Genomic DNA, 23,713 nt, shown 5'->3' with positions numbered 1-23,713 from the left:
TGAAAGCTTCCTTTGGGGCATTCTGCCATCTGAGTCACTTTGCTCTGCATGCTTCTTAGCTTGGCTCTCTCCAGGCTTCATTCACCTGACATATAGCTCTCTTTAGGTTGTAGGGATGCTTTTCTAATTCTGTATTAGCTAGGCAATGGGTGAATATATGGGTATAGATAATTTAAGGTAATTGTAAAGACAATGATGAAGGGGACACAAGCATTCTTTAAAACAGCATTTTTCTTTCAAGAGTAATGGTACAGTCAGAATAGCACTTGTATACCACTCCTCATCTTCAGGAGGACTTTGCTAAACATTAACCAGCTGCTCCTCATATCAGTTGTGGCATGGACTCTATAAACATGCATTAATTTCCTCATCAGTTTAACAAAGATGAAATTGATAAATTATAACGAGTTGCTAGAGAGCATGGCTTAAATTAAAGACATGCATGAGGACTTGGGCCCTCGCAAGCCCTATGATCTAGCCTACCTGTTCAGAGAGGAAGTGTTACCTTCTTCTTTCTCCTCTTTTACATGCAATCCAGGTCAGATCCCATTAGTGAAATGCATTAAACCATACATTACCACTTCAAGAGCTGTATTTTGGCCAGTTTCTTTCACACTGAACTCAAACACAATTTCACCCACACAAGCACTAACAAGCATGCTATGTGTCTGTCCCTGTATCATCTCAAACTAGCCTTCTCCCCCTTCCTCAGGTAATTTCAGATCCAGTCAGTTCCCAGATTTGGGTCTCCACATGCCCCAAAAATATTTGTTCTGCCACAGCAAATGCTTTTTTTGGTGGCTGTGCCAGGCTATGGAGGTTCACAGTGTGCATTAAACCAGGACAGAAGATTTCTCTTCTGCTGAGGAGAAATCACATCTCGTAAGCACATCCCTGACCAGCACTTCCTCCAACAGACCCCACCAGAGTTCCTTGTCTTAATGAACCAAGTTGTCACTCCTTCATCCCCAGCAGCTCTCTTTCCCTCTAGCCCTGGAAGCCTCCACCTGTTCCTTCTGCAAGAGGCCTCAACAGGTAAAACATGACTTCAATAAAAGCATGGGAAGAAAGCTGTGTGAAGCCTGCCCTGTGCAAAAGCTCAAGACCCCACAGTCAGGATTTGCTTTAACACAAGATCCAAAGCCCTCCAAGTAACTCTTCTGCACTAACTACTGATCTATGCTGTTGGGCCAGGGCAAGCAGAGGGGAAAGTATTCTGCAGAGTACTCTGCTTTGCCTCCTGAAGGTTTTCTGACATGATTAGACACTGTGAAACAGCCTGCAAAGAGAAACTGCAGTACACCTGCTCGGCTGCCGGGCTGACTCACTCCCAGAGCCACACCATCATCCAGCGTGACTGCGGCTCAAGTGACACTCCAGCTTCCCTTATTCCTGCTCCTGGTAACTCTGCATGTGCCACAGGATACCACCACTACACTGTGGGAAGGTTTGATCTGCAAAGTTAACTCTGTCCAATTCCACAGGCTCAGAGCCTGGAAGAAGAGGCGGTGGCAGCAACACAAAGACAGGGCACAGGGCCTGCCAGCAGTGTGCATTGGATGGATACTGACCCTGGAATGATTGGGCTTGCTGCTGTCTGCTGTGTTTACACTTATACAGCAGATGGTTCCTTTAAAACAGAAAAACTCAAAACAGGAGGTAGCCCTACTACCAAGTTGTTTAGTGAAAGTTTCCTACAATTTTTCCATTGTCAGTCCCAGCTGAGAGATGTTTGTTATGGAGAAGTCACATGTGAAAAAAGCACGTGCATGCCAGGAAATTTCTGTGTTAGTCCCAATATAAGATCTGTCACAAGACATTGTGGGTCTCATTTTCAGAGTGTTTCTTGCATTCAGCCCGTTGTCCTCTCCTCCCTTCACCCTCTTCTTTGAATTCTCCTTCATACAGTATTGAACAATCATTACCCTCTCAGCCTGTTGCCATAAACCCACAGCCCCTTTCCAAGACAGCAGCAGGTCTTGGGCACATTTGGCCCATTTTGGTGCCACAGCCAAGACTCTGCACTTCCCTGCATCCTACACAGAACACTACCAGACTGCTAATTCAGCTAGGACACGAGATTTTGCTCAGCAGGCAACAGATAACACTTCACAATTCATTTTAATTGCGATTTCTTTGTAGTGCTTTCCTTTATTCAAGGGAGAGAAGAAAATTTAAAAATTGCTTGATCCAGTCCAGATTATAACTGATCCTTGCTTTCAAAAGAACAGACAAGTTTACTCTGAAAATAACAACTCCAAATGACATCTCACAGCTGTCTCTCAGCAGCTCCATGCACCATCCTGCTGATCCTCCTGGTTTCTCTCTCAGGCTGTTGTCCTTGCCGTCTCCATACAGGCCCACAAGCCTCCTCCATCTCAGCAAGGTATTTACTCTCTCCTCACACACACACACTCTTCTACATCTCATTTTCAGTTTGGCCCTTCCCAGGATCCCCCAGACCCAACTCCACCATCCCATACATCTCACTTCTTCTCAGCGGTGGGCTGCCACTGCCTTCTCTTTCCAGGGATGGCACAGAAGGGGTGGAGAACAGGGGAAAACAGGCAGGCAGTACTGCAAGCACAGAACTCAGCAAGGAAGCTGTAGGGAAGCCATTTGCACCTCTCAGTGCTTGCCCTTTACCTACACACCATAGACCAGGCCCTTTTTCTTCAGTCCAACACACAAAGAATTGCCAATAGTAATCTCTTCCCTTTTGCTCCCCCACATTCAAATTTAAAGCTGTATTCCCACGAAAAAAAAAAACCCAGAGACCAAGCCTCCAAGTCTACTTTATATTCTTTAATTCCTAGCAGAAGTCTGCTGTTCAGAGTTTAGTCAAAGGTGCTGTGAGAACCCTCTCTGCTCTGCCACACCAATTTCCACTGCAGATCACATCAGTAATCAGCACGCTGTGGTATGCAGGAGCGGTCAGGCAGCTCATGCCTGTTCAAGTGCAGCTACATTCAAAAGTTGGACTGAACAGTAGGAAATACAGAAGCCCACAAGCTTATTATTTATTCTGTAGAAATGTCTAGAGGCAAGAGGAGGCAGTCACACTATTTAGTCAATGAAAAATGCTCTTTAGGAAGATTTTAGATGTCTAAATTCACAAGACCCACTTGGGAACTTCCAGGTGCCTGAGGCATACCATGCTGAGAGCCAAGGCACCACAGGAAAGAATGGCTTTGGAAACTTCATTTCACATTTTAACCAGTCCAGTAGGATGCAAGGTTTTACTCCTTCCTCTGAGCTCTCCAAAGCTCCCTCATTACTGAGGCTGGAACACCAAGGACTTCAGGAAGCCATAAGCATTCCCTTTGTACTGCAAGGTAGATGGGTCAGGCCAGCTGTCCCATAAATTCACTGTGGCAAATATGAGATGCTGCACAACATAACCCAACCCACTTTCTTCTGGGACCATGATCAAGGCAGACAAACTCTGTGCATGCTCATCCAGGAGGATCAGACTACCTCAAGTCTTCATCACACTCCTCAAACAGCCCAGCAGAGAGAGGGATTCTGCTGGCTCAAGGAGCTGAGCCAGGCCCAGAGCTTGGATTAGACACATGATCACTGCAGAGGGCTATAATGCAGCCTCCCAGACTCAAAGCAAGGGAATGCTCACAAACACAGCTGTGAAAAAAAAAAAAAAAAAAATCTTGCTATAACATACACTGTTCCCTTAGGACAAGCTCTTCTGGTCTGAAAACAAAACAAAATAAAAAGAAGTAACTTTTAGAAAACATAGCTAAATGAAAACAAAGCCCAGCCACCCTTTTCTGCACCTTCAAGGCAGATGCTAACACACATTTGTGTATGCAACAGCCCCAGAACATGAACCAGTTCAGAGCACAGATACAGAAAGAGGTGCTGGCACAGCTTCCTTGGCCATTTCTGACAATGCTGTTTTGTTCTTCCATAAAGCTGTTTTGTTTAGGGCCTCCTTTGAAAATTCCATCATGACACATGTGCAAAGTGCCAGCATGGATAAATGTGCTCCTCCAGGATTATTTTCACCATGGTTAATATTCCACCCCCCACAACCTCCTCAACCGCAGTCTGTTCCTCATGCTCATTACTTCACAAGGAGGAATATGCAGTCCTGTCCCACACAGTTTCTGTCTGTCTGCCCCTGCTCCTCCAAAAAGTCACCAGTGCTCCTGGGTCAGCTGCTTTTCATGCATTTTGCAGCTGCTTTGATGGCAGCTGGGATGGCAGGGCTCACACATCCTTCATGAACTCCATCCACCTCTGTGAATCACACGAGCCAGTGCTCCTGGTGACACAAAATCATGGCTCCATGCACACTCCTGTTCCAGAAAGTGTTACTCATCAGCACAACAGCCCAGGACCTTGGTGCAAGGAAATAAGGAAGCATTTGAGTATTAATGCTAGCTAAGTAAAAAACCTCCTGATTTCCTCAGCACAACAGCACTTGACCCACATTTTCTAGAAAGCAACAGCTTGCATGTTACTCTGTGCAAACTCTACTTGGAAAGAAAGAAAAACTGACCCACATTTGAACTGTCTCAGTAATCAGTGGTGCATAAAAAAGGCTCCCAAAGTAACACCATTAACCCAGTATGTTATCTCCAGTGGATGGGTTCTCTAAGACAATTTTACAGAGACTAATGCTGAACTTTTTCTTGCCTACAGCATCCACTCAAAGCAAAGCTGGTTACTACATACTCCCATCCAGGGCACTCATGTCCTGATTTTTGGGAAACAACCAGATTCAACCCCAAAATTTTAAATCCTAAACTACCAGCTTCCTATGAACAGACACTCTAAAAATATGACCTCTCAAGCATTCAAAACCAAACCTAGATGTGTGGTCCATGGTACAAGGTGCAATGAGGAAAGCCATTCAGGAAGGCCAGCACCAAAACTTCAATATTGATTTTAAAATATTCTGGAACAGTTAAAATTTTGTTTAAGAATAACATCATGTCACTTGATGTATATGGGCTTATACACATGCCATCTGTACTCCAGCATACACTCCAGAGCCATCATTGCTCACAAATACACACTGGGTATCACAGATATTTGAAGGCCCCCGCCACTGTGATATCTAGCTCAAGGAGATGGATAACAGAAGAATTGCTCTGCAGTTTCCCATCAGCAGGTTCCTTTGCCAGGCACTGCCACTTGCAGAGCAGCTCATCAGAAACCAGCCCAATGTTCTGCCGAAAGGAGGTCAGAAACCAGCAGTGACAAAGCACATCAGGGAGAGATGGTGCTGGAGGTGTGTGAGGCCCAACTGCAGCACATGGGCAAGTCGTGGCCTGATTTGCCAGAAATAGGGATCATTTCCTCTGCAGCACTGGTAGCAGAGCAGGCAGGTGGGCCAGGCACGGCAGCAGAAGAAAGAGGCAGGATGCCAATGTAAGCCTGAAGCAAATTAAATATCAGAAGGCAGCAGGTTCCTTTGAGACAGCTTGGTTGCTCTTTTGGCAGAGGAGAAAAGCAAGCCATTAAAGAGGCAGAATACACCCGTGTCAACTTCATTTGCAGCACTAATTGCCACGCACGTGCGCTAATTGCCCTCACATGAAGTGCAAGGGACTGGGCACTACTTGAATCCCAGGCAGTAGGTGAGTCTTCCAAAGTAGCACTTGTTGGATCATGCTCTCACCACACATTCCACTTGTACGAAAGAAAAATTGAAGGAATCAGTGCAGTCTTGTTTTTTCATGAAAACACAGCTTATGTAGAGACCAAAGATGAAACTTTAACCAGACCACCAGAGATATTCAAAACATTAACAAAGTTTGGAGCTTCTTATCAAAGTAAGAGAAGGTAAGAGCCACTGAAACAAACCATTCCCTGCTGTCACTGTGGAGGATAGGGCAATGGAGCAGCCCATTCCATCCTTCAGCCACCTTCTGTGGCTGTCTTTTCTTTTATCAGTAATAGCAACACTATTTGATTGCTCTCAGTAAAAGCTGATGGCTGTCAGGGCTCATCCTAGTTACCTGCACAGGTAAAGTGCATCAGAAAAATAAACAGTGGTGGCAGGAACACAGAGCTGCACTGCCTGGGGCTTCTCCTGGGGCTGTTTACATCTCTGAGGAGGTGAAAGCAAGGAAAAAACAGAGGGAGGGAGGACTGCAGCAGGTGGACAGATCATGCTTGGCCATCCTCTCTCCTGTTTTGTTAAGGGTTTCTTGGAAAAACAGAATTGTGAGACAGTGGAACAGATTGTCCAGAGAAGCTGTGGATGCCCCATCCCCAGAAATGTTGAGGCCAGGATAGATGGGGGTCTGAGTAACCTGGTCTAGCAGATGTCCATGCCAGGGGTGTTGGAAATGGATGATCTTGAAGATCCCTTCCAATCCAACCACTTCATGATTCTACAAAAAAGGGGTTTATGTCCTTCCCTTCAGCAAAGTCTGAAAGTAACATATGTCCCTATCAGTGTGGTAACATGTTCTTAACATCCTTCAGCTGCATTAGCTCCTTTCTCACTGGAGGATACCCCCCCTCTGAACTGCTTGCTCAGGTGTGCATGTGCACCTCCCAGACTGTTTTGGTCCAAATATATGGGCTAAACTAACTTTGGGTGAGCTGGGCTACAAAAAACATTTCAGTTCCTGAGTTTGACTGTTTGGCAGTAACGGAATTGCTGCTGAAGCAGACACAACTAAAAAACCCTGGAAAACCAGACTGAATGATCCATTGCCACATAAGTGAAGAACACGAAATGCACCTCTCACTACTAAAATTTTTTTTGCAGTATTTCTTCCCAGTTTTTTTTTTCCTTAGGACCTACAGAGAAGTCAGGCTGGGAAGAGAGACAGGAGACACTGCAGGCACATCTTCCACCAGCGGGTCTGATACACTGCAGGGTGCCTAGTACAAGACAGATGCCTCTCAGTAATGTGAGGATTGATCAGTGTAAATCAGTCGCTATTGTTCTACACCAGCTGTCCCTTCATACAGAAAAGCCCTGAAGGGAGTTAAAGGCATTTTGCAAGCAGCCAGAGGGAAAAAGGTATTTTTGGTGATAGGCAGGAGGCATTTAGATTCCAACTCATTTCTTGCCGTGCTAAATATAAACTAGACAAGGCAACAACGATTTAGGGTATGGTTCAAAGAGAGGTAAGACTCCTTCCAGATCTCACTGGGACAGGGAAGAGCAGAGGGAGAAGTAAATATCATGGCCATTAAGATTCAAAAGTTAGTTGACTCAGTCCTGGAAATTGCAGCTCTGCCTAAGACCACTGTTTGTGCAGAAGGCACCCTTCAGTTTTTTCCTCTTCTACTCAAAGGAAATCAACATTTTCACTCTGCCCAGACCCAAATGCTTTTTCAATGAGCAAGCCAATGTTACAATGCCACCCATTTGAAGGGAGCACAATATTTCTCCAATAAGCTTCAGCAGGAGGTTTGGCAGGCAGGGAGCTGTCACAGCATCTCCCCATGAGGTTTGACACACAAGATTATGCTCATGTTGCAGCAAGGCACTGCCTCAATAGCGTATGGAGCATTGCAAATGGCTTAAACAGGAGAGCTGCTGCAAACCAAAGGAGTTTCTCTCAGGAAAGACTCAGAGGAGAATCACCTGCCACTTCTGCGGCATTCCAGGTGGCAGCCTGGCATCTTAGGCATACAGAATTTTGTCCTGGTCACAGCTGCTAAGGAATTGGTAATGGAAAGGTTTGGTCTCAGCCCCAAGGAAGAGGTCATGCTCTGAAAGCAGATCATCTCTCTGGGAAGGATGAGTCGTGAGCAGTCACCCCTTGCACAGAAACAGCAGGGGAAAAGAGAGGGGACACTCGTGACCAGGCTCCTGAAAAGCAGCTTTGGAAATGGTGCCAAGGGCTGGCTAAACATGACAGATAAGCTCCTCTCTTGACTCTGTCCCTACCATAACCAGCCCCAACCCTTGCCAAGGGGGAAGGCAGGTAGCACAGAGTTACACTAGCTCTAAAAGAAAATTACATACAAGGGCAATGCACTAAGTTAATAGTATAAAGTACTCCTTACTTACATAAGCTACAGCCTTAGCCCGAAGATATTACGGTAAAGATTGGTCTGTTCAGAAAAGTTCATCAAAATAAATTGAAGAAAATTATTTAAACCTGTGAGAACACTTCTTTTAACAAGCATGACTTTATTTAGTTTGCATTCCCTCTGGAAGTGAATTAAATTAACTAGGTCCATTTGCATCTAAAATAGACAAGTAAGGTGGTTTCAGCAGTGGACTACAGTTTCTGTATAGTGGGCTTTATATTATGGTTTAACTAATCCACAGAGTGTTACCTTTCCTAGACATCATTACTTGGACAAACCTTCAGTGTCATGGCACAGCCAGATACTCATTACCTGCATTAGGGAAGAAGGAAAACAAACTAACAAAAACAAAATTGCAGTTTCCTAACTTTCTCTCTTGAGATATGAAAATATTTTCAGGAAATACTTCCTTAAGTATTTGTTCACAGTTATTTCAACCACAGTGCAAGAGGCATACACTTTTAAGCGTCCCTGGAGTTCTAAGGAGTTACCTAGGCACAGCTACCCTAACAGCTGAGACGGGCCAGGCACCACAAAGGAGGTCACCTGTGAAAGGACTGTAACCTTACTGCAAGCTTACTTACTGTAAGCTAACTGCAGTGCTTTCAGGAAGGCTCCACTCAGGAATGAGACCCAGCTGTGCCAGATGTCATTCAAATTCACTGCTTGTGACAATAGAGAACAGCAGGCTCTGGGTGGGGTGGGAACTGAAGCCAGGTGAGACAAGGAAACTAAGCACCAGTTTCATCTGGGAGCAGCCAGAGAGCTCTAGTCACAGCCAGCTCTTCTTCACTGTCTGCCCCTACACAGGGCTCTGCTTGCTGGTTTGCTTAAAAACCACCAAGGAAACAAACACACTAGAAAGCACATCAGTGTTTTTGCGACCCCCAGGAGCACATACACGAAGGAGGGGTTTTTGCAGACGGGTCTGTGACTAGGACCTGCCACAAATGGTTTAGGCTGACTTGGTCTTGTCTTGGTGCAGCACGATGGCATAGCTGAGCTCTGGAAGTATCCTTCAATCATATCATTTCTGGGTTTGTACCTTTCAAAAGTTATCAGTACATCTGCCATATCAAGGAGGTGGCACTTGTTCTAGCACACAGACATGACTAAGAAGATATAAGCCTGAGTTCTAGTCCCTCATTTTCTTGGCTTGTCAACAGCCTTGCAAATTTCTCAGATATGATAGTAAACCCATATGCACAGCATCTATTTGGTGGTGTACTGCTAAAAAGTCCAGAATAGACACGGAGCAAAGAAAATGCCATATTCAACATCAATTAAGGAGGCAGGAATGTAATTAGCCAGTACAAAATCTGGGCATGATGTCAGAACCCCTTCACAACTAACACGTCCATCTGTGTTATATTTAAGTAGATGCCACCAACTTGAGCAGAGAAATATCCCCAATATGTTCCATCACAGGGTATTAAAATCTTGTCTTACTAAGAGGAGAGAGGAAAAAATAAGTATTGGTTCAGTTCAGAAATCACTGTAGATTGCTTTTTCAACTGACAAATACTATACAATTCAGCACTTAGACTCTTTTTTTTTTTTAATTGAATGGAAGAAATTTTTAAGTGTAGAAGAATTGGGTACTGTTAAATGAACTCAGAAGTCCATCCTGGCCTTAAGATCCAGAGAGTTCACCACTCAACAGCAGTTCCCACACTAGTAACCTACTTCATGTTCAACGGCCTGAAAGACTGCACTTAGCTTTCAGCATGAGTGAGACTGACACTGTGATTACACATTCTCCCACCACACTGCACAGCCTCCTCTTTCCTTAGCACTGCAGAGCATTTCTTCCTCTCCCTATGAGATTTCAAGTAACCACCTGCCCAGAAAAGAGAAATCCCATTTAAATGGAAACCTCTTCATTAATAACATGTCCTTTGGTCCCCCCATTTGTGTGTATGAATACCCACATGTTAAAAGCAAGAATACAGAGAGAAAGCTGCCATTGGGTACCTCCCAGCAAATGGAAAGAGTTCATCACTCAGCAAGCATGTCTGAGGAGCTCTGTCATCTGTGGGCTAACCAGCAAACTACTGTTTTTAGAAATACTGATTTGAGTAGTTCCTCACCACATCGCTGGCTCTAAGAATCCAGTTTGCAGAGTGAGAGGGACAAAGGGATTAGTGCTTGTAGCGTTTAGTCTAAAGCGGGGAATTAAGGGAAGGAGGCAAGGCTTTTTCTGGAAGGGAAGATACAGCCAGGGAACTGTTTGCATCAGCAACATTTTATGACAGATTCTTGCAAGCAATGTCACAGCCTTTTCTTCTGACTATGAAGTGAGACAGAATGTCTTATACAAGCTGCAAACATATTTGAAGAATAAACAGTTTGCGTAAGTTGCCTCTTTGAGAGATCAATTTCTAATGTCTGGGGGGGAAAGAAAGACAAAACACAAACCTTCATTTCTATTCACTCTGTGTTGCATCAGCACAGTTCTTTGTTTACTGTCTGCAAAGATGCACTCTGATACTAGTGGAATGTGTATATTGAATTTGAAGAGCAGCTTTAATTCCCAAAACTCAACCTCCCAAAAGCAAAGTTTCCCAGGAAAACACAGGATGATAGCCAAACACGGCAATTCACAGTAAAAAATTTGAGGGGTATTACATGGGTGTGTAAAACTTCTCATGAAAAGAAAAGGCAGTTTAATATTTCATCTGGAAACTCATCACTCAAACTGCAGAAGAAGCAGTCTAGGTAAAGGAATTATAAACAAAATCAGGGCAGGATTGAGGATGCTTTGAAATATACTTCTCTTCTGCTATTTCTGCTGCTATGAAGCAGGAGAAGCCACAAATGATGACTATACAATGCACACTACAGACAGTCCTGATAACATCTTAAATACACAAATATGATTTGTGTTCCTGATGTCTGGGGAAGGGAATAAAGATACATGGCAATTACATTAGTGTCATATAAATATGGAGAAAAAAGAACACAATGATATTTTATTTACAGAACAGAGCCTGACAAAACAATGAAACATTCTATAGTGAGAATGCAAAAAAAATCCTACTAGGCATTAGTGAGGCCAGTCTGGCACCAGAAGCAATACTGTTGGTGATGCCAATGCTGCCCATTAATCCTTCAACTGTGGGGGGTCCTACTATTTGTAAACACATCATCTTTGTGGTGCAAAACCAACTGTGTCTGGCTGAAGCAGTTCATAAGCTTGTCTACCCACCAGGCTCCTGGTGGGACAGAGCTTCCCAAATATTCAAGAGCAAGACTGGAAGCACAAGGCAGAGCTTTAAAATGTGTTCAGTCCATTTCTCTGAGTGTCAGAACAAGACCACCTCATGCCAAATTCTACTGCAGGTCTGCTGAATGCTGCCATTCCTGTACCTGCCAGTGATGAAACCAGCAAGAGCCAGCACCATCATAAAACATCACGGAGAGTTTCACTGGGAGTGGTCCAGCTGCAGGTGCTAAAAAGCATTTTGAGTCTTGTCTTGGCCTGACAGACATTTTATGTGTGACCTTATTAAGTGCTAGAAACTTCAGACTTTCTTATGATAAGGTGAGAAGATTTAGGAGTTCAGGAGACAAATATTAAAATTCTTGTCTGTTTCCCACACCCCCTCATAACTAGATTATCCTTTTTAATATCTTTGGGGTTGTGTTTTTTCATTCACATGAGATTTCCCCTTGGGTTTTTACCTAGCCTAAGGACTCCATAATAATGAATCAAATTAAGTTTCTGGCAGCAGCGGGCTACCTCTCAGGTAAAGACAAAAAAAACCATTTTTTTTAAAGTATCACCAATGTCAAAACAAAAAGAAGAAAGAGCATCCCATGGATGAAAGATATCACAAGTTCAGATCACTAGGCTAGACTTCAGAGGGAGGGAAGGAACTAACACCGAGCATATCCCACATCAAAACACAGGACTTGCAGGAGATGAAAAAGTCACACAGCAGTTAGACAGGAACCCCACCCATTTCCCAGAAGCTGTAAATCTTCACATTCCTTGCACACACTTTGTCACTGTCCTACCCCTCTGGGCCATAAAAAACCAACATGTAGCACATCATGAAATCTTGCAGCAGCTGGAAGGCTCGAGGGGATCCTGGTGCACTCCAGCTCCCTCAGCACTAGCTCTTCTGGTACAGATTACCTGTGCAAGGTGCCGTGCAAACCCTACAGTACAGAGCAGATGGGAGCACAAACCCTGCCCAAGGCTGGTAAAACTTGGAGCCCTGTCTTCTACCTCCCCAAACAAAAGTGGGTATTTTCTCTGAACCATACCCACTTGCACAGGGAAAAAGAATGAACAAACAAAAAAACCAAAAACCAAAACAAAAACAAAAAATAAAAAACAAACAAACAAAAAACCCAAAAAACCCCAAAACAGCCCAAGAAGATGGAAAAGAAAAAAAAGAACAGAAAAAAAATTAAAATAAGTAAAATGAGACAAGAGGGGGGAAAAAAGGAGATGAGAAGGAAAAGAAGAAAAGAGAAAGACAGGAGCTTTTCAAAGCATGGTTCTCAGAAGCCACTACCAGCTACAGGGTGGATCACTTTACCACATGCACGGAATTTGCTGTCAAAATAATTTTGGTTTTTACCTCTCAGTTCTTCAGGTGTTGTTGGGAATTTTTCATTGTATCTTCTACCAGGACAGAGGGAAAATTCTTTTAGTTCTATTAGAAAATGAGAGTAAATGTCCAGTAGTACCAGAATATGATGGCCAAACCAGCTATTACCGAAAGACTGTAACTACTCCAACGACTGCAATGGCTAAAAAGCTAGCGATTGTTCCACTTTTCTTAAAAGACCGAGAGGGAGCCATGGTACATGACTGAAAGATTAGCTAATCAGACACAAATTGAATGCATTTGGAGAACAGCCTGGTGCCCAAAGTTCACATTCCAGCTGGGCTGAGTCCCAGTCCTCATCCACCCCAGACCTTGGCAGTGCTGCCCACACAACAGCGGACTCAGAGCAAAAGTGCATTTAGGAAGCACTGGGCCATTCAGGCTCCAGGAGGGCACAACCGGTTCTAGTGAGCCTTTAGCACCAGGATAATCAGCATTTTATATCCACTGCTGTTCATATTTATAAATCACCTGAATGAGGTTAATCACAAAAGACCACATAAATAAGATGTCCTGCCTTGGACAGGTCTCTGACAGAGAACAGGTGTCAAACTAAGCCATTGTGCCCAGGACACTGAAGGACCAGTCAATGGCTGCTTTGTAAGACTAAGGCAAGGAAATTTGTCCTTCTCCCTCCAGTACCTTCATGAATCCTGATGTTGCTCTGAAGTATCTTCACCTCTCCAGAAATAACCAGAACTAGCACCCCCTGCCTTTTCAAGCATGTCATAAAAGTACCTAGAAGGACAAGTCTTTTTGCTATGCACCTCAATCGCCCCTATTAGGTTTTGTCTTGAATTCACCAAGATCCAAGCCAGCTATACAAGTCTGATTATGACCACAAGGCTGAGAGAAATTACTCAAAATAAATAAACTCCATTTATAAAGACAACAAAGCTATTAAGAATCCAGGAACACAGAGAAATTAGGCACACAGCACTCTATCACACTAACAGGTTTTGATACTGGTGAACATTATGGTGAAATATTAAACTAATTCATGGTGGGGGGAAAGAGGATAAAGCAAGGGGGTAGATCGGTGGCAGGATCATAGGGTAATTCAGGAGATAAGAAAAACAGATACGCCTTTGTGAACCTCAAGCAACACATGCCCAAGAGATAAAGACAATATTTTTACAAAGGACTAAATTGATACACAATACCTCAGGGATTTACTTAATTACTTCTATTACAGAATTACCCTAGGGAGGCAACTAGCAATGCAACAGTTACTGAATGTTTCAGGTTGCCATTTTTTCCCCTGAACAGAAGAACACAAATCAATTTTCACTAACTTCAGTGCAACTGCTGCTCAGGCAGATTCTTCAGTAGTGAGCTCTTCTCACTGCACGAGAGCTCCACTGATATCAATGTTTATGCAGAGCAGGGCATCAAGTGCTGTTTGAGGCACCCAGTACCTGACCCCGCGTGGCTGAGCACCTTAAAAATCCCATCCAATACAAACATTACTCAAATCTATTTTCCAGGTGGACAAAAGTAAAACAGGCAGCACATAACCAGAGGAGAGCTGACACACAGATCCATCTGCATTCCAGGTAGTTCATCTCTCCTTCCTGATGAATAAAGACAATGCTGCTTGAAGACAATGAAAGCACAATGCAAGGACTTGATTAACACACTGATGAGAACCTGTCTCTAAATCAGTCATCACTTACATGTAGTTAGCCTGCTGAGGCTGAGATGGAACATACAGTACTACTTCTCCTACTGTGTGACTAACTTCTTGTTGAATGCCATTCAAATTGCCAACTAGAAAGCATCTCTACGAGGCGCTAGGAGACCTCCACAAGATTCAAGTCAATTCGCTGTTACAGTAAGGAATTGTTTTTAGCCCTGCTGAAGTGAGTTTATTTACGAAGAGGAGAGAGACTGGTTGTCATACCAGCATTTTCTGGGAAACAGTTAAACTGAAATGCTGCACTTTCAAGAGAGCCACTATGCAGGTGCAGATCAATCAATTAACATGCATTGACAGAGAGAAAGGCCAACACATACACACTTCTCAAAAGTGAAGGATGAGGAGTACTAATGTAATGTTGATATGATGGAGACATGGAAAAGGGTCAAGCAAGAAGGAGCCCTGAATCAGACAGACAAACAAAAGACAGGTGCTGAGGTAGTTTGCTATCAGAGATCCTTTGCAGAAGGTTTGCAGTAGTATTTGGGGAGAAAAGAGATCAGTGCGTTTCAGTTTCTATTTCAATGAGGTTACTGACACAAGACAAAAAAAAGGTATTTATTTTTCGTGGTACCATACCAGTCACCCACTCACACTGAGTTAATAAACTACAAAGACTTAACTGTATCCTTGAACAAGGAACATCAGAAAGTTACAATAAAACAGGTTTGGATGGGAAAACAGGAGTAAATCTAACCTCAGTCCACGGGCTTGTTTGATGTTTGTATATGGCATTCTTATCCCCTACTCCTGGTCCCCCACTCACTCCCACACACAATTCCCATCCCTTTTTAAGTCTGATTCAGAGTCCAATAAACTGTCTTGTGAAATTCCCTGTCCCTTAGCCCATAGTCTTACAAAAATGCCAGGGCTTACTCAAGACTATCTGCGCTGAGGGCAGCTGGTCTCCTCACATGACTTGAGTTAAGCATCTGCAGCCCACAGGCTGAACCTCTTCCCATGCGCCCGTACAAGCCTGTGGGTCAGCTGGGCAGCTCGCTCCAAGGGGACTGGGAATAAATCTCACTGTTATCTCTGCTGTGAATGCCAGGCAGATTTCTGATAAACAGTACACTTCTTTCTCAGTGAAGTATTAGAAAGCATCATTCACATGTAAAGTAATGCTTACGTGAATTCTAGAGTTTGAGTGTGTTTTCAGAGCCCGAAAGTGCATCAAAGCCAACACATAGAAAAGGCTGGCCTGAAAAGAGATACACTTACATGCAGAGAGAAGATGACACACTTCCATGCAGTGAAACATATTTGTAATCTGTCCCAGAATAACACAAGAACATAAACCTGAAGACTAATACAGTCATCCCCTCCCCAATAAATCCAAAAGCAGTTCCTCTAGAGCTAACTGATCACAGGAACAAATGAAAAACCCCCTTTTAAGCAGTCAGAATTTGTAGTTGGTGGAGCATCACCTATTCACTGTGTTCCGCTTCCAGCGGCATGCTGCCTTTGGAAACAAGTACATTCCCCAACACAGGATTTCTTTTTCTCCCCTCCCTCAGCACTGGATAACTTTTTAATATAATGCAATAATTAGCACTTTTTTATTCCAATCAAACCTCAATTCAAGAAGTTAAGATCAAACTCTAGCTGATCAAACTCACAGAGGTACCAACAATACTCATCTTTTTGACAGGAGTGCTTTCTCTTTTGAAAGACAGACTCCTCCAAGTAGCAAAGAGAAGTCAGAGCCTACTTTCCAAATCCAGTGATTCCAGAAGAATTATTTTAAAAAGCAGCTCAGTTAAGACTGAACAATGACAACTACTTTTACTCCTGTCACGTTCTAGATTCAGAAACAGCAGACTGCATTAACCCTTCCATGAAGTCTGACTAGCATAGCCTTGGACCAGAGAGTCTGGGGACAGAAAAATCTAGCAATGATAGGAGAAGATAATTCAGACAAACTCATGCATCCTCAGCTAGGGAATACAACAAGCTGCCTTTCCCCCAAAAGGGACCTACTACCAAGAATTTCACTCTCTTGAGAAAGAGGAGTTTTTAACAGGCTCCAGAGCCTTACAAAAGTGCTCAGGAGTCAACACAAGAGTCACTCTGCTTTAAACGTCGGTGATCATAACGAGAGTGTGCGATTTCTCCTGGTTTGGAAACAATTCAGAGAGGATTTAAAGCAAAAAGCTCCCACAAAGTAAAACTTGCTTAAGTACTACAGTTTAAAATGCCATGAAAAAGAGAGGAAAGGTGATATACATCCTAACCTGCCTTTCTACTGTGACCGCTGGATGTAAAGTACCATCTGGTCACATAGTCACAAAGGCACTCACATCCACTCCTGCTCCACAAAACCCAGGCTGATGTGACTTCCAGTGTGAAGTCACAGAAAACATTTTAACTCACTCTTCTTGACTTATCTGGTCTTCACCTGCCTTTGCCTCTGGTAGTTTGAAGGAGGAAAATAGGGCTTGCGTGCATTAGGGGGGCAGAGCTGAACGCAACTGATTTCCACGGCAACGAGATACAGCTATTAACAGGCCTTCTTCACTGGGGCTGTAAGGCAATGTGCTCAGCAGAACAGATTTTTCTATCAGACAGCCAGAGATAGCAGCTTGTGTTCGTACACAAACGTGTAAGGAATCTGATGCTTGGCCTTGTACAACCCCACTGATTCAGCCCATGCTACGCCAGTATAGACCACAGCAAGATAGAGACTGTGTTAGTAGGAGAAAATAAACAGGCAACGTGGAGAGACACTCTGCCTTTGAAGACAAAGTAAGAGTGCTCCTAGGACACTCCTTATTAACTGAACATTTATTGCCAAACTATAGGAAAACCCCAGCCTTACTGTGAAAGCAAAAGGAACTGTGCAATGCACAGATTTGTGCATGCTGTACCATCACCTACTGCCCATGCTTCTACCTTTGACAAGTGCACATTCATACACAAGCCAACCTCTTACAAACAACCTGCTATTTGGAACGGGAGGGAGCTGTAATTGTTCCACATTTTCTACTGAGGGAGTCAATCATTTGGCCTTTGTAATTCAGGCTCCTTCCTACTAAAATGCAGTTACCAACATTTTCCAACACGATGATATTTTACTCATTTGTTAGTATGTGCCGAACTCTGCTCATAACAGACTGCTAAATCTTCTAGCAGGAATCATGATGGGATTTGCTTTGCCTTGTAAGGATACAGTTTCCAAACACACTGATTTCAACAGGACAAATCTCCGTTTACAAAGCAAAAAGCACATATGAGGCTTTGCAAGACCAGAGTCCCAGTGGAGAAGAGCTGAGGCCATTAGCAAACTTTTTCAAGTCAAGCAGAAAAACACCAACTGTCCCACTCACACTGTATGCTCTGCTGGAAATGCACAAAAAGCCATTTATATCAAACATAAGAAGAATATGTCACGTACAGTTTATAAAAATATCTGTAACAAACTAAGAACGAAGCCAGAAACTCTCCAAGTTGGCTTAACGAGGCTGTGGGGAGAAGAGAGTAATTTCATGGGCTATTTTGTATAGCAAAACAGTGACAGCCTCATTCTGATGAGCCTTTATTTAAGTTCTACAACTTTTCTTGCCACTACCATAGGCAGAACTCAAAACAACCCAGAACTAAGACTCAAAGCGGGCACTGAGCATGAGGCTTTATTTTGTATTATGTGTTAGGGCTGTAAAACTACCAAACACCTGATTTTAATAAACAGTCCCTGGTAACACAGAGGTATCAGGGCTGACTCTGTGACAGGCTCATCCTTGCTCAGGGTCCTGCACATCAGAAGGATGACATCTGCCTCATAGCTTCAATGTTTTACGTGTGGTAAGCTTAAAGCACGAGTCCCAAGGCTGCCTGCTTCACTTGAAGAGTGGCGCCTTGCACTGCTGTTGTTTATACAGATAAGGTAATTAAAAATTGCACTGTAATGCATTTGATAATAGTCTTATTGTTCCCGTGAACTGAACTGCTTCAGTTAAACATGATATCACAGCTAAATAACAACCTGCATTTAAACTTTTTTGGGTACTTTTTACCCTGCCTGTACAGGAACTTGGGGCTCTTTCACCATAAGAGATTTCCAGCACATCTCAGAGCAAAACACTTCCCTGCTAAAGCAAAAGCCTACCCCACATTCCCATGGAGCATGCTCTCCTAAGACTCCTAAGTTCTGCGCAAACACTGAACCTGGAGTGACACACAAAGATAACCTCTATCTTACAGAAACAGCCAGACTTTCTACACATTTCTCAGTAAAACAGCAGCAAGCTTGGATACCGTTCCACAGGTGTGCTTAGCACAGGGTAGTTTATGTGAATACAACTGAAGGCTGACAGTGCTGGAGCAGCCTCATGGGAACCCAGTAAGACACACTTCTTGTAGGTTTAGAGCCTTAACTTGGAGCAGAAGTGAGGGAACACCACTGCAATGAAAAAAGCAAGATTACAGGCTAGCCACCGCACGGGACACCATCCCACCCAGCAGCAGGTAACCTAGGAGTTCAGCTGAAAGTCCTGTCAACCTTCCAGCATCAGGGAGGCCTGTGGAAGTCAGACTGCCCCACTTCCCTTGCCCTTCAATGCTGAGCACACACATCCAAATCATTCAGGGTTTGCCTACCTGCTTCAGGAGGAACTTATCCTCCGCGTTGATCTTGAGGGAGACGGCCAGGTGGATGGCAGAGAGCACCACCCCGCTGATGACCGCAGCTCTCATCCGCACCGGCAGCAGCGTGTAGATGCTGTAGATAAAGAAGACGGTCCACCAGATGCCCTCTGAGGCGCTCCTGGGCCACACCAGCAGAACCCCCACCACTTGCACTGCCAGGATCACCAGGATGACAGAGTAGCACGCCAACCACATGTGGTCCTGGTGGAAGTTGTTGCGGTTGCACACCATGCACAGCACCACCATCAGCACGATGGCCAGGGAGAGCACCACGACATAGGATACCTCATAGCGGCCGTGTGCGGCATGGAAGATCAGCATGACCACACAGACCAGCACCAGCACGGCCATAAGCATGGTGAGGCTGCTCTGGTTTAGCCGAAAGAAGTAGCGCTGATAGAGACGTTCCAGTTTCTCGGACTGGAACTTCTTGGACCTGAAGATTTGCAGCAGGCTACTGCAACAACTGCCCATGGAGAAGGCCGCCTCGGAGTCCCCCTCGTCCCCGTCCTCTTCCTCCAGCTCTTCAATCTTGGCCTTGATGCGTTTCTCGTCCAGCCCCAACTCCACAGAGCGGGGCCGTACCTCCCCCTGCTCCCCCAGCTGCCGGGGGCTGGCATTGTTGGGGGCAGCGGGGGAATCACTGCCGGGCGGGTGGCGGGACCGGTGACGTCGGCTGTCGTCACCGTGCTCCTGCCAGGCGGATTTGGACCTAAAGCTCATCATCCTGCAGCCGCTCTCCCCGCGGTTCCGGGGCTCGTAGTCTTCCTCGCTCCTCCACCTGCTCGACATGCGGGAGGCCTTCTTGCCCGAGGACCTGTTGGGAGGCGGCGGGTAGGAGTAGCCATTGGCCCGGGCCTCCGCCTCGCCCCAGGCTGAGCGGTGCTGCTCGGTGCCTGCCCAGGGCGCGGGAGCGCCGAAGCCCGGGGGGCTGACGCTGTTGGACCGGGACATGCCCTGAGGAACGGGGCCGCGGGCGAGGGGATGATCGCCGGGCAGGCGCAGGGGACGAGCCGCCGGGAGAAAACCCCAAAAGGCAGCGGAAAAGGAGAAAAAAATGGGGGGAAAAAAAGAAAAAAAATTAGAAAGAAAAAAGGCAAAACCCGCAAACGCCCCCAAAGTCTCCGGAACGGCCGGGCGTCCCCAGAGCCGGGGTGTCCCCGGCGGGACGCTCAGGGCAGTGCCATCGCCGGCCCCGGCACTTCGACACCGCCGAGCGCGCTCGGCACCGCGGGGACCGGGACACCCCCGGCTCACGGCCGCTCGCCCTCAGCCGCGCCGCGGCGGCCGCAGGGGCTCGGGGCGCCGCGGGGGAGCCGCATCGCAGCGCGCCCGCACCGCTCCCGCCCGGCCCCCGCCGCTCGGGGCCGGGCGCAGGGCGGGCGCTTCGCCGCGGGCCGGTCGGCGGGGAGCGGGCGGAGGCTCAGGCTCGCAGGGATGCGGCAGCCGGCGGCGGCGGGAGCATCCCCTGCCCGAGGGGCGCGGCGCGGGGGCTGCCCGGGGCGGACCGGGCTGCGGCGGCGCTCCCGGCTCGGCTCGCCTCCCAGCGGCGGAGCCCCGGCGGAAAGGCACGGCCGGCGGCAGCCGCGCCGCTCATGCACCCGGCCGCCGCTCCCGCTACGCCGCGGTGCCTTCGGGCGGCCGCAGCGCCTCTCCCACGGGCACCGGGGGGGAGAGGGGAGAAACCGGCAAATCTGAAAAATCGGAAGGATAAGGGGAAAGAAAAAAATTCAAAAAAACCCGAGAAGGAGCAGGGGCGGGGGCTCGGCGCTGCCTCCCCCGCGCTGCCGGTGGGGCTGTGGCGGTGCCGGAGCGCGGCTGAGGCGGCGGCGGCGGCTGAGGCGGCCCCGCGCGCGGCTCTCCCGGGCACGGCGGCGCCGCGTCCCGGCCGCGCTTTGTGCTCCCCATTCAGCCGCGCGCCGGCCGCCCCGCCCCCGCCCGCCCCCATTGGCGCGGCCCCGCCGCCGCGCGCCGCCATTGGCCGCCGCCGCCGCCGCCCCGCCAATGCGCGCGCCCGGGGCGGGGCGCCTTAACCCCTTCGGCGCCGCCGGGACGGGCCCGCAGCCCGCGGGCAGCGCCGCACCGGGCGAGCGGGGCCGCTCCGGGCGCTGCCGCCCGGCTCCCGCGGCCGGCAGGCTGCCGGTGCGTCAAGCACCGGTGGCAGAATTGGCGAAGAGAGGAAAATCAAGTCCCAGAAAACCCTCTCGCAACAGCGGCACCTGTTACTGGACCCGCCTTAACGCAGATTTAAAGGGTAAAGCACACGCACAGGTAGGTTTACCTTGTTTTTTTCAACCCCTTAAGCTACGGCCCTCACCATCACCCGAAAGCGACGTGACACCGTTTTATGGCATATTCCCTAACCTGAGAGTGAGGCATGACGACAGCACAGCAGTTCCCAGCAAGTTTCAATCTCCAGACTCTTCCACAATGCTCTTTCAGGTGAACCACTCTTTCTGCAGATGTAAGTGAGCCAATTAATGATTTACAGTGTTTTGAAGGTAAGCTTCATATGTACTAAGAATAATATTATTGCTTGATGTTCTGCATCATGTTTTATTAAAAACAAACCGTCGAATCAGATAACTGCTTGGCTTAAGCTGCTGAAACTGGTGATTGTCTAGATGTTTGATCAAACATTGGAAATCCCTGCTCACAAGCAGTCCTTAGCAGTAGTAGTGCTGAAGCTGTGGTTATCAAGGGACAGAGATAAGCAACATTTGTAGAGAGGAAACAGTGCTGGACACAGCTGGGGAAAAAAAGCCAAACCGGATAACCCTCCAAACAGAAGCCCTTCACGTGTCCTTTACACGTGCAAGTAACTCCACAAACTACAGCAATTTAGGCCTTGGTGCATTTCAGAGGTTTGTAAAACCATATGCTAAATTTTCAGCAACTTCTTCCGCAGAGCATCTTTTATTTACCAGGAATTCGCAGTTGAAGATTTTCCCTAAAACAATGCACACAACTATCACAATGGGGCTCCCTTACATGGCACTTTCCTGACAGATGCTACGTACTGCAGCTGATCACAACTTACCATTTGCTTCCCATGAGGAGACATTTTTATATATAAATACCACAGCCCTTCAGATGGAATTTATCATTTCTTGTGATATTATACAACACTGTCACTACCCTTACACTACTTTTGTTCTGCTTGAGTAGAACAACACTCAAGAATTATTGTGTAGTTGGTTACTCTGGCTGAACAGTGCCTGAACCCAAGGGATAAAGACAGTGAAACAATTCTTCAGTGAGCTGTAAACTGGGACAGGTCTTTTTGTTTTGTACACAAAGTCCCATTTTGGAGTTCTTCTCTCAAAGCCAGCAGTAAAATATCTCATTTTTTCACAATAAAACCAAGTAAATGGAGAAAGGTGATCCATAAAATTGGTGACCCTAAAATTAATTCTGCTTCACAGAAAGTTACTATGAAGGCATGTACAAGAACCAAGCACATTCGACATCCACATCTTGTTATGTTTCGTTCTGGATATCAACAAAGCATTGCTCAGATAACAGACCAAATAATTTTAAGGTTTTTATGTTTCACCACTGGGACTAAATGAAGTCTTAGTTATCTTTTGCACCATGGAAGCCTCTGGAAGCCTGAATCCTAGACAGGACTCCAGTCACAATAAGCTACAGCCCCTTCTCCAGGAAATTTATATACACAGGTACCAGGGAAATGGTAGTTTCAATTCTAGAGTAGTTTCTTTTCACTATGCCATTTTGAATGACATACAGTTTTGTTTTTCTGTAATGTCATAAGAATTGATGCTTAATCAGTTTGTGGGTGCTTAAAAAAAAAATTCAGCCAGAGAGGAAAAAAGTTTTGTCCTTGCTACAGGGGAAAACGAGTCTTCAACAAAAAGTCTGTAACTTTAGAAACAGGTAGATAAATATGAGGTGTTGAGTTTAAAGAGGGGTAAAGAAGCACTTGGAAGAGTTTGTGCAGAAAATCTGCAATTTGTGAAAACAAGAAAGATGCTAGGAAGCTAAAAAGTGTCTCAGAAGCTAAGAGGAGCACCAACTAAATGGGTAGCTCACACAGTGAGGACACACAGGGCTGTGACAAAGAGGATGTATGATTCCATGTGGATAGTAAAAATCTTTAATGGCCGCTTCTAGATGATGATGTTACTGGATGACATAGAACAGTAGCAGAACAAAGGCAACAAGCCGGATATTTTAATATTTAGGATACAGACCATAATACAGACAGCTTATCTACAGCTTTCCTCCTAGCCTGCAGTTTCTTCAAGCCTTGGCTCTCGTTTCTAATTCAGGAACCTCATGACAAATGGCAGTAAGATATAATGTTTGTCTCACCCAAAAAAGTTATGCACGAAAGCAAAACACTGCATATTCTGGGTGGCTGTGAAGTAATTTAAAAATGCCTAGCACTTACTACAAGAACATTCAGGCAATCATACTTTGTTAATGAATTATACATAGAGAGGAGTTGCCTTTTTCTCTCACAGCTAAGCCCAGCCATTTTATGAAGGAAGAGTGTAAAACTGAGGAGCTTCTAGATCTCGGTCCCATGGCTATGTACAAATTATGACCTTAATCAATATAAGTGCATCAATATAAGTGCTTTGCATAGAAATCCATATAAAATGAGAATATTTACTTTGTTCAGAGATCAACAAATACAAATATCACAATACTGTGTAGAAAAACAGAGAAACTTCCTATTCCTTATCCTGAAAGGCTA

The 23,713-nt window shown here is 45.8% G+C and overlaps 1 protein-coding gene across 1 annotated transcript in view; it reads right to left on the bottom strand.

Moving 5' to 3' along the window:
• ADCY5 (adenylate cyclase 5) overlaps positions 1 to 20,304 on the bottom strand; it is a 204,467-nt gene extending 184,163 nt beyond the window's left edge. Inside the window, exon 1 of the mRNA XM_038143319.1 lies at positions 18,943 to 20,304. Coding sequence (XP_037999247.1) covers positions 18,943 to 19,944 — 1,002 coding nt within the window. The 5' untranslated portion in view covers positions 19,945 to 20,304. The remainder of the gene's footprint in view (positions 1 to 18,942) is intronic.
• Between the last annotated feature and the right edge of the window lie 3,409 nt (positions 20,305 to 23,713).

Source organism: Motacilla alba, chromosome 7 (genome assembly GCF_015832195.1).
Source record: "Motacilla alba alba isolate MOTALB_02 chromosome 7, Motacilla_alba_V1.0_pri, whole genome shotgun sequence".
Classification (NCBI taxonomy): domain Eukaryota; kingdom Metazoa; phylum Chordata; class Aves; order Passeriformes; family Motacillidae; genus Motacilla; species Motacilla alba.
Note: the sequence above shows the minus strand (reverse complement) of the source record. Positions and strands in the feature narration are given on the sequence as shown.